A 10,501-nucleotide genomic window follows, 5' to 3' on the forward strand; every position below is an offset into this window, starting at 1 on the left:
ATTGCTCACCATAGACATGTGCAGTGAGCTTCTCGAGACTGTTGTCAGTAGAATGGATCCGATAAACCCGTCTTAATGAGTACGTTGCATCATCCAAGGAACAAATAGTAATATTCTTGACTTTAATGCTGGAAACACGAACGTTGAAGTAAGTTGTGTTGACTCCATTGTTCCTCCAGCTTTCCATATCATCTGCTAACACATCACGAGAATCATCCAAAGCATCCAGATTAATAACAAAAGAAACATTGTCATTGACAAACGTTGGAATGGTAGAACAAGCAAAAGTGGAAGACTGTAGATTTGGATGTAGAAGCAGACAAATAATATTGTGTACAGAGTAATGACGTTTTTTGTCGTGTGATATACCCTCTAATATAGGCAGCTTCTTATTGTTGTCATAATACTCAGGATCTTTCTTTAAGTATGACTCCAAATTATCAAATCTAAACAAGAATGTAAATAAAAGTAATTATGTATGTACGCATTAATAAAATTAATTAAGAATAAAATTAATTGATGATTAAATTAATTTACTTCAATTTAATCTTCTTCTTTGTAGGCCACTTCTTTTTAGACGCCATTACAGGTAGTAAATCATCATCACTGTCCGAGTTACTAGACTTGATCACTAGGACTACGTCGTCCTTCTCCACGGCGGCCTGTGTGTAAGACGTTATCACACAATCAGAGTCATCAGAGTCGCTCGCGGCTTCATCTCTACTAAGCACTAAAAGTACTGTCTCATGATACAAAACTCTCACCTTGACTTCTTCTTTAAAGGAGACACTGAATCATCATCGCACTTCACAGCTGCCATTTTAATCACATTGTTTATCACAAAAAACGGGTTCAATGGTGCATGGCATATCACGTGATGATACTTCAAATTAAAAAAAATTAAAATTCAAAAGTAGCTACAAAATTCCAGTTATTCCGTATTCCGTTATTCCGCAGTCCGGATTTTACAGCATCCCGATGCCCCTGTCATTTGCAACAAAAGTATCAAAACAAATCTTTGCATACAAGGTCATCTATTGATTGGCCAATTGCATCACTAATATTGAACAGTTCTGGTCTGTTTCACTATTGTTATAGAGCAAGATAGAAAAGACTAGTTACAAGCACCAGGAATTAATGCTAAAGTATAGCTAAATTTTCAACTAAAAAAACTAACCTAATGATTCTACACATCCTTGCTTTCAGTTTGAGGCTGTTATATAGAACTATAAACCATCCAGCATCATATCAATTGCACAAAAAGCAACACAAGGCCAGCCATTACTTTCCCGCCATTATGACGTCACGGGGAAAATAAATTCTCACGTGATCTGCATTTGGTGAAAAGACTGTGTATGTGAGTAGTGATAAGTAGGAGTCACCTTCCTTTTTCAGCAAGTCCTTGGTTGTTTTGACTGCTCTCTCAGCTTCCCCATTACTCTGTGGATAATAAGGCCTACTAGTGACATGATCAAAGTTGTAGCCTTGAGCTAACTTTTCAAAAGATCCAGCTGCAAACTGTGGTCCATTATCAGATGCCACCATCTCTGGAATGCCATGTCTAGCAAAAATACTCTTACAATGATTCATGACTTCTCCAACTGCTGTCTTACTGAGCTTTGCTATTTCAATATAACGGGAGTAGTAGTCAATAATGAGTAAGTATATTGACCCTTTGTAGTCAAACGAATCCATCCTGACCTTCTGCCAAGGCAGTTATGGGAGCTCTGATGGATTAATAGGTTCTTCTTATTGAGAGTAATGCTGGCAACATATTTGATGGCTAGATACTACATCCTGTAGCTGAGATGATAATCCAGGCCACCAAACTGACTGTCTGGCTCTGTCTCGACATTTTGTGATTCCTTGATGACCAGCGTGTATTTGTTGTAGAGCCTTTTTCCTAAGAGACTGTGGAATGATAATTGGAGATACCCGTAACAGCAATCCTTCACATGAGATTTCTGCTGATACAGTGTAGTATGGATGTACTCTCTGGCTGACTTGACTTTTATGAGGCCAGCGTTGTAGACAATACTGTTTTATCTCTCTGCAAATTTCATCCTGTTCTTGAGAGCATTTTATCTCTTCCAATCTTTTCTCTGTAGCTGGTAGTCCATTGACAATCATCTCAATGAAGGCTCTTGTTTCATGTTGTAGCAACAAATCACTCTCAACTGGTTCCCTTGAAGGAGCTCTTGACAGAGTATCTGCAATAATCAACTGCTTTCCTGGTACATGAGCTATCGTATAGTCGAATCTCATCATACGAAGTCTGAATCGCTGAACTGGAATTGGTAGATTTTCAAAAGATTTGTTACTAAATGAAGGAACGAGAGGTTTGTGATCTGTTTGTATGTGAAATCTGATTCCAATCTAATAGTCTCATAGTCTCTCTCACGCCCACGTAAAAGCCAGTGCCTCCTTTTCTATCTGTGCATATCTCTGTTCAACAGAATATAATGATCTAGACACATACCGTAGGTTGGGATATATTCGCGGCTGCTTATTTTCGCGATTTTTTCCTGCACTCAGCAATTACCATGGTTACCAGATGCAATTTTAATTGAAAAATCCGCAATATTAATAGCAAAGGACTCTGTTGCAGTGTTTTTGGGCTTCTTACTGTTACTAATGCTTGGTCTCTTTGGAGCTGTTTCAACCAGAGCTACTCTCTTCACTCTGCCTCGCCGTATCTTGGCCCATTTTTGGGACTCTCTACCCATTTATTAACTTGGGCGTGGTTAAATATCACCAGCAAGTGGAGCGGCAAGGATTTCCAGCAAAAAGCTCAAAGGTAGTGGTCCATACAAGAAGATAGTGGATGAAGAACTGGATGGCTCCCACTAAAGCTGCTAAAAAATAGATAATTAGCTGCTGAACACTGTAATTGTATAAACATGTGGTCTTATTGTCATAGCAACAATCAATTGGTTTCCATGGTATTTAATTGAACCTTTTTATTAGTTTTTATTATCGCAAAAATAAGCAGCCACGAATATATCCCGACCTACAGTATGCAATTGGCTTTACCTCCCCTTCTGACTGAGTTGGAAGTAGTACTGCTCCCAATCCATAATTAGAAGCATCTGCTGATACTGTTGTCTTAGCATTAGGGTCATACAAAGAGAGAACAAGGGCTGTAGACAAAATCTCCTTGAGACTGTGAATCGCTCCTTCTGAGCCTGCTCTCATGTCCACTCGGTATTTTTCAGCAGCAACTCCTGTAAAACCTAAGTTTTGTCAGTCAGATTTGGAATGCATCTGGTTACACATTCCTAAGAATCTCCGAGTATCATTGATATTGTGAGGCTCTTTCACTTGGCGAATAGCTAATATTTTGTCTGGACCAGGATTTATTTCTGTACTATCCGCCACTTGACCTAAAAAATTGACTCATGATTTAGAAAACTGGCACTTATCTCTATTTAGTGTTAACCCAGCTTCTTTAATTTGTCTTAGAGCTTCCCGTGGGCATGCATCATGCTTGTCCTGGTCTTTTCCAAAGACTAGTATATTGTCTGTCATACTCACCACTCCTTGAGCTCCAGTCAGTATGTCAGAGATCCTTCGATTAAAATGCTCTGGAGCTGATGTAATGCCAAATGGTAGGCGATAAAAATAATAACGACCAAATGGAGTGATAAATGTAGTGAGCAATGCAGACTCTGGTGCCAAGGGAATTTGCCAAAAACCTGAGTTAGCATCAAGTTTAGGGAACACCTTAGCTCTAGTAAGTTGAGCTAGTAGTTGTTCAGCAGCAGGTAGTTGATGTCTCTCCTGTGAAACTCTACTTCACATGAAACTCAGACATTGGAGGAGTAGGAGGTCTGTAGGGAGAGGCAGCATATCTCCTACAAAGGACACATTAATTAATGTACTGCCTTATATATGGTATGGCTCTATCTTTGAAATTGTCTTGCACGAGTGTCTTATGAAGATAGACCATTATGGGCATAGATCTAGTATTTTGAATCTAGGGGATGGTAAAAAATTGCAATTGGAGTGAGCTGCGATTTTGGTCACACCCCTTTTTGGTTAAAATTAATAGATCTTTACAGACTAACACTACTAATGCATGATTGTGCAGCTAAGCAGGCTCTTCTTTAAGAACAATGATGAATGTACTGTAGTTCAGCACTGTACAACCATGTGTTTGTTGTTGAGCTTATTATCTTTTATAAGCAGCTTTAATGAAGTCATTCACTAATTGTAGCTCATTCTCTATCTATTAGCTTCTTGCTTGGGCATCTCTAACTTTGAGTTTTTTGCTGCAAATATTTGGTTTTTCATGTTATGGTGATAATAAGTCAAACCTATGTTAATAAATACTAACTGGTGGAATAAGTGAAAAGGTAAAAAAAGTTGTGAAAGGAACTGGTTACTAAAACAAGAAAACTGGCAGGATGCAATACCAAACTGTTTCATGATAAAGTAGCATTTGTTTTGCATTTTTAGTCTTGGGAAGAAATTACAAATAATTTCAGCCACAAATTATTCTGACCTACGTTATTTAGTCATACTGACAATCCCAACATGTTATTGTGCAACATTATCACTCTTTTGTAAATTTCAATTAGTGTTACATAGTGTTTGATGTCTTTTTTGTGTTAAGAAGTGTGTTACTAATTTAGTATTGTGTAAAATATTTTCAAATTTTTGCATTTACACAGATTAACATGTCATTTAGTATTTACCAGTACCATACATACTGTACAGTGCTTTAAAAAAGCTAAGTAGCTACTCCGCAGTTACTCTGCTGTGGTGTAGGTAGTTTGGTACTCTGCATGCGTAATGTGACAGTAGTAGTAGTGCACGTGGTCAGTAGCATACATTAGCTCGACTGTAGAATTGAGCAAAGACCATCCTAAGCAGGCTCCTAAAGCAGAGAGCAGAAGTAGAGATAAATTTTGAGGGTACGGACAGCCAATAGAAGCATCTTTAAGTCCTTTGTGAGCGTCTAGAGTGCGTGAGCGCTTGCTGCTACAGAACATGTGGCTGGGCGGTACTGCAATACTTCCTGAGTGTAGCACAGCAAAGAGTAAGAAAGAGAAGCGAAGTAAAATAACTACTTACGAGCTACCTACGAAGTTCTCTTCTATACTGTGCTCTATTTTCGCTACTTACCTTTTTTAAAGCATTCTACTGTATAATGTATACTGAATTTTTATTGTCAATTTCTTATTGTGTTATTTTTAGGACTTTTCATTCTCCTACTAAAGTTGTCATGGCTGTAAAAGTTAGTAAATTACATCTACTTTTATACTAACGAGATAACAATCAAAGTAGAGGGTACCTACACCTCAAATTTTTTTGCTGAAATTAATTGAAAAGTGTCATTGAAAACATAGCTAAAATTATCAAATAGTAGCATTTCCACTCTAAATTTTGGCTCAAAAGTTGCATTTCCGCCATTTTGTTTGGTATTGGTTGTGGTAACGCAATGATGTGCACTGCAGAGTTTTAGTACGTAAATCAGGACTGGGTCAATCTAAGCCTGTTTAGATATCGGACATGGACCATGAATTTTGGCAATCAGCCCTCATAAAATTTGAAAGTCAGCCACAGTACAGGCCAATAAGCATCAATACTGGATCAGGCCAGACTGATTCAGCAATGATGGCTGTCAGGGCTCTATCAATGCTCATATCAGGTCTAAAGCATTGATTTTGGGCAACAGTTCTGTATCAGGCTTAAAAATACTTATTGGTGGGGGACACTGACAGAGGTTTCATTGAAAAATTTGCAAGTTAAATGTAAGATTTGTGAGCAAAGAAACAATTTTGGATCTCATATAAAGCTTTCAAATAGTTCAGTGACAAAAGCATCTGTTTGCGAAAAAGGTACCGTGGCTAATGATGAATTATCATGCATATTTCAACTTTATATAGCTAATAAGACTTCAGAATAGTTTCTTAGCTGTTTCTTTGCACCTGAGCTTAGTGATCTAGCCTTAAATTTGCTGATATTTTAATGCAAACAAACTCTTGCTATGTTCCCCCATCTACACGACTATGTGACTGTGCCCAATACAAGACAAAATAGTGGAGGGAAGCAATTTTAAGCCAAGATTTAGTGTGGTAATGCTACTTTTTGATTAATTGTAATTTTTATTTTAATTTTTAATTTAATAAAAATTTTACAATAATGAAACCGAAGAATGATATTACAAATGAAAATTAGAAAATATTGTGAGAATACATCATTATTGAAAGGTTGCCAGCAAGCCCTGCTGACACCTTAAAAATGTTAAATGAGTAATCACTAAAGTACGTAATATTTAAAGAGATTATGGAACGGCCCTATACAAGTTGCTGCATGATGGTGTGTTTGCTCAAAGTCACATATCGTTATACGTCTGTGTTATGTTGCCAATGAATAATTATAATCACGTGATAAATAGGTGGGGTTACTATTGACAACATGTGCGTCCTGGTTTGATTGTTGATCAACGTTGTATTTGAATTGTGATGGCTCTGAATCCCAGCAATGCTGTTCCACTTTGCTTTCTTCTTTCTACATCTTTCCTGTTTTTAGCGCTGGGTGATATATCAAAACTAATGATATTTAATCGATATAATGCGGTATCGATACTTATCAATATCGAAAAAATTTAAAGGAAATATCGATAACGAGACCACACCCACAAAATGGTTACATAACTTTAATAAATGGTTAATTAACTATAGGAGTAACATCTCGAAAATTACTAAAATGTATTTTCTTGGAAAGTAGATGAAGTAGCTGAACTATATGAAGCCAAAGAATGTTTTTATAATGCTTTTCAATAATAATTGTTCTCAGAAATAGCTTTATTTAGCTGTTTTAGTAATATTAAAGTTAATGGGTGTGGCTTAATAACTTATCAATAAAAAGTATCGCTATCTTCATTTTTAGGCAATATCGTATCATATCGTATCGTTTCAAAATTTTCAATATCGCCCAGCACTACCTGTTTTTGGAAGAAATAGCCAAGTTTTTAGAATCTCAAGATGTATTTGGAGTCACATGGTGCACTTAAAATGAGCAGTCGTGTCTAGTCTTGCATCACAAGCAGTTGTATCTCCATCCTCCTGTTGGTCCTACTAGTAGCTAGATGCAAGATATCTGTCACTCTTAATCAATACATGGTCCATATTTTATTAAGAGAGGTAGAATCTGGGAGTATGTATACTAGATTCTCCCTTAGAAGATCTTCAGAGGCTGTGCAAGAAATACTCACCTTTCTCTACTACTTTTATGTTTTGCCCTGGAATTCCAGTAAGAAAGTATGATGAGTACCAGGCAATAATTCACTTTGATATCAAAGGTGTTCGTAAGACTATGATTCCTTTTACTTGAATTGATTCCATCACATGTGAAATGTGGCATGAACTACCAAGAAATTCTAGCCAAATGAAAAGGAAGTCAGAGGAATTGCTTTGTTGTCAAAGTGTCTGTTTGAAATGCAATTTGGAGAGGCAAGTGAGGCGTACAAGTGAAGAGAGCCCTTCGAAAAAGTTAAAGAGACAGTGTGCTACATCAAGAGCTAGGTTGACATATATGTCACCCAATAGTCAAGTGAAGAGAAAGGCTAGCCAAAAGATTTCAAAAGACAGCATGTCACGGAAGCTTAATCAGTATTTTGCTGAAAAGGTCACTTTCGATGAGGAACAGAATGAAGAATTGAACAATGTTATGACTGTAATTAAAGGTAAGTGTAGAAAAGAGTTAAATGACATATTTGCTGAGGGAGAGATGCATGGTGTTGCTCAGAGGATGAGATATATTTGGGAAAGTGACAAGAATAGTGAAGTGGAGCAGTTTACTCTAGATCAGAGCCAGAATAAGCTGATGCATGTATAGTGATATGAATGACATTATGTGCATCATTATTATAGATTCTGGGAAAAAGGCTATAAATGGAGCTCAATTACAATTAGAATGGTATACTTTTTATTTCCATGCACTTGTTTTATTATTAAGATTAGCTTTAGTAGTTTTCACGTGTAGCCCTACAGCATATGATGCCTTAAAGTCTTTTAGTATACTGCAACTTCCCTCTCGATCCACACTTCTAGCATACAAAGGGGCCTTTCTACACCAATGTGGAGCTAATCATGAAAGTATTGCTGATCAGGTAGCTCAGTTTATAGTCTGTTGCAAATATAGAAGAAGAGAATGGAGACAGGAATCAAAGAATGTAGGTGTACTAATCTTTGATGAGGTGAAGGTGATGAGTAGGCTGATCTGGAATTCCAGAAGTCAGACCATCATTGGATTGTGCATGACACATGATCAACAGTCATCTCTGTCTGATATATACCAGCTACTTTCTAATGAAAGTAAATTTCAGCAAACATCATACATACTCCAGTTTTTATGGAGAGATCTGGCAGGTATTTTTACTAATTTTTCTGAACATTTGGTAGTACTTTTCTGGATATATCATAGCAATAATTTTTTAGTTATGTTTTTACATGTAGGAGATTTTGACATCATCGGCCCTTATTTTACAAGCTCAAAGACACTTGAAAGCAAATTTATTTATTCATGTGTCATGGAAACAGTTAAACTGTTTCACTTGCATGGGCTTAAGACTCTTCTGCTGGTTTGTGATGGCACATCTGTAAATTTAACAACTCTTAAAGCAACTCATAGTCATTTTGGAGTGTATCCCATTACAAGTGGTACACATATGGTTTTATAAAAAATGAAATTAAAAAATTTATGTTTAGGTGATGATCATGAACCTTTCAAAGTCAGTCCCAAAATGCTAAATCCTTTTGATCCACCGAACCACATTCATTGGATGATATGTCCTAGTCATCAAGTGAGATAGAATGTGCACGCATGTGTACTGTATAATTATTCTTGAACATAATAGCTCAAGAATATAATCAACAAACTTTTCTCTTTGCAACAAAATGGAACAAAAGACTTTACATTGAAAGGTGTGGAATTTGGATGGGAAACTATTGTTTCGCTTTATAAGCGAGTTTGTGAGAGAGTGAGTAAAGGCCTAACAAGAATGGTATACCTAAAATGAAAGAGGCTTATGTCATTCGAGATGCTTGGACGAAGTTAAATGTTGCTCCAGCATAAATAATGCAGGTTACAAGTAGATTTAACTTACCTTATTAATTGACTTACTTTATATTCTTGTTATTAATAGCAAGATCATGTTCTAATGGAGTTGTCCAATTATATTCAAGAAAACCCGAATGCCGATGATGTGTGCAGTGTCAGTATTACTCTGAAGTTCTTGGAAGCCTGTCAAAACTTTTTTGAAGATGGTTTGTTATCTCATTCAAGAGTCACTCACATGAAATCAGATGTCATATGTTCAGTTGAAGAAGGATACTTGTTTTTTTTTACAAATTGGCTTAATCAAATTATAAACAAGCGTAACAGTGTAAAAATATTCCTATAATTGTTTTCACCACTTTGCATGTACAGCTGGGTTCTTATTAAGACTTATGAAGGTTCTCTCTACCTTCTAATGCTTCCAGAAAAGACTTTAGACAGTATCTCTATGTTCTCTTGCTGTTAGAAAGCTCATAACTTTGTCCCATGTGCAAGCTGCCATTTTCTTTGCTGTAACCACACCCACTTAAGTAGCGTGGGAGGGTGGTTGCTAAGGCTTGTTATTTCTCTAATACAACATGTATAGAAGAAATGTAAGTGGGACGTACAAATAATTATATATATCTCACGTGAGTGAAATCAATTATATGACGACCTGGGGGCGTAGCGCCCAGGTCGTAAAAATGGTAATTAAAATCATTTTATAGAATATCCTGTCTTTTTATTAGTCATAGATCCTAACTTTGGCCAAAAAAGTTTGATTCAGCTGACTATGCTATTTGCTGTGCCTCAAATTTGATCCAACAAACAGTTTGCAGCCATCATAGTGGAGTAGGCTATCGTGACAACGAAATGTCAACAGCAGTGCTTCCTCTAAAAAAGATTTATGGACAAAAGAATAAATAAATAAAAATTAATGTATGCATAATTGTACAACTATAATTAAGTGTATAAATGAATGCAATGCTATGGTCATAGTGTATAATAAAATTAATTATAGTTATAATTTTATATGTAAGAATTCTGTTGTTAAGAATACGTATACTATATCCCAGTTTAGTTTGGGACGGAAGTGGGAGCAGCTGCGTGGAATTTGAAAAATGTAGGTACGTCACAAAATGATGTAAATAATGATATTCATAGAGAAATGGCGGCTGTGTTGTTTCACTCTTAAAACAGTCTTGCTGCTGCTGATAAGCAGTATAATTGTCAGAATGGCTAAGGCCGCGAAGCGGCTGCAAGCTATTCTGGATTATATGAAGAAGGTGAAGTTGAGCACATCAACTGTGTTTGGCCAGTTTTCTTAACTCATGGCTAATTTGAAGTTTATAACCAAAGTTTTATAAGCAAGGTTTTATAACTCTTGTACCGCCCATCTGCCCACTTGCCTCATGTCTATATAATCCCATGCACTTGCCATTTCCAGTCAGCCTTT

General features: G+C 36.5%; 2 protein-coding genes and 1 long non-coding RNA gene across 3 annotated transcripts in view; 2 read left to right on the forward strand and 1 right to left on the reverse strand.

Moving 5' to 3' along the window:
* LOC109584363 (dual specificity mitogen-activated protein kinase kinase 5-like) overlaps window positions 1-5,365 on the forward strand; it is a 32,777-nt gene extending 27,412 nt beyond the window's left edge. The window contains exon 7 of the mRNA XM_020000102.1: window positions 5,200-5,365. Coding sequence (XP_019855661.1) covers window positions 5,200-5,269 — 70 coding nt within the window. The 3' untranslated portion in view covers window positions 5,270-5,365. The remainder of the gene's footprint in view (window positions 1-5,199) is intronic.
* On the reverse strand, window positions 832-1,461 carry LOC109584404 (uncharacterized). The gene is made up of 2 exons (XR_002185991.1): window positions 1,178-1,461; window positions 832-1,086 (listed from the first exon to the last, which is right to left on the reverse strand). It is a non-coding gene; the product is annotated as an uncharacterized LOC109584404 (long non-coding RNA).
* Window positions 5,366-6,897: 1,532 nt separating the features above from the next.
* Window positions 6,898-9,359, forward strand: LOC109580475 (uncharacterized). Its single transcript, XM_019993713.1, has 6 exons — window positions 6,898-7,693; window positions 7,881-8,378; window positions 8,466-8,669; window positions 8,718-8,812; window positions 8,867-9,093; window positions 9,155-9,359. Exons 1-5 carry the CDS (start codon window positions 7,363-7,365, stop codon window positions 9,026-9,028), a joined length of 1,290 nt encoding a protein of 429 aa, XP_019849272.1. The 5' UTR covers window positions 6,898-7,362; the 3' UTR covers window positions 9,029-9,093; window positions 9,155-9,359.
* Window positions 9,360-10,501: the final 1,142 nt, after the last annotated feature.

The sequence above is a fragment of the Amphimedon queenslandica genome, unplaced genomic scaffold (genome assembly GCF_000090795.2).
Source record: "Amphimedon queenslandica unplaced genomic scaffold, v1.1 AMPQUscaffold_13522, whole genome shotgun sequence".
Classification (NCBI taxonomy): domain Eukaryota; kingdom Metazoa; phylum Porifera; class Demospongiae; order Haplosclerida; family Niphatidae; genus Amphimedon; species Amphimedon queenslandica.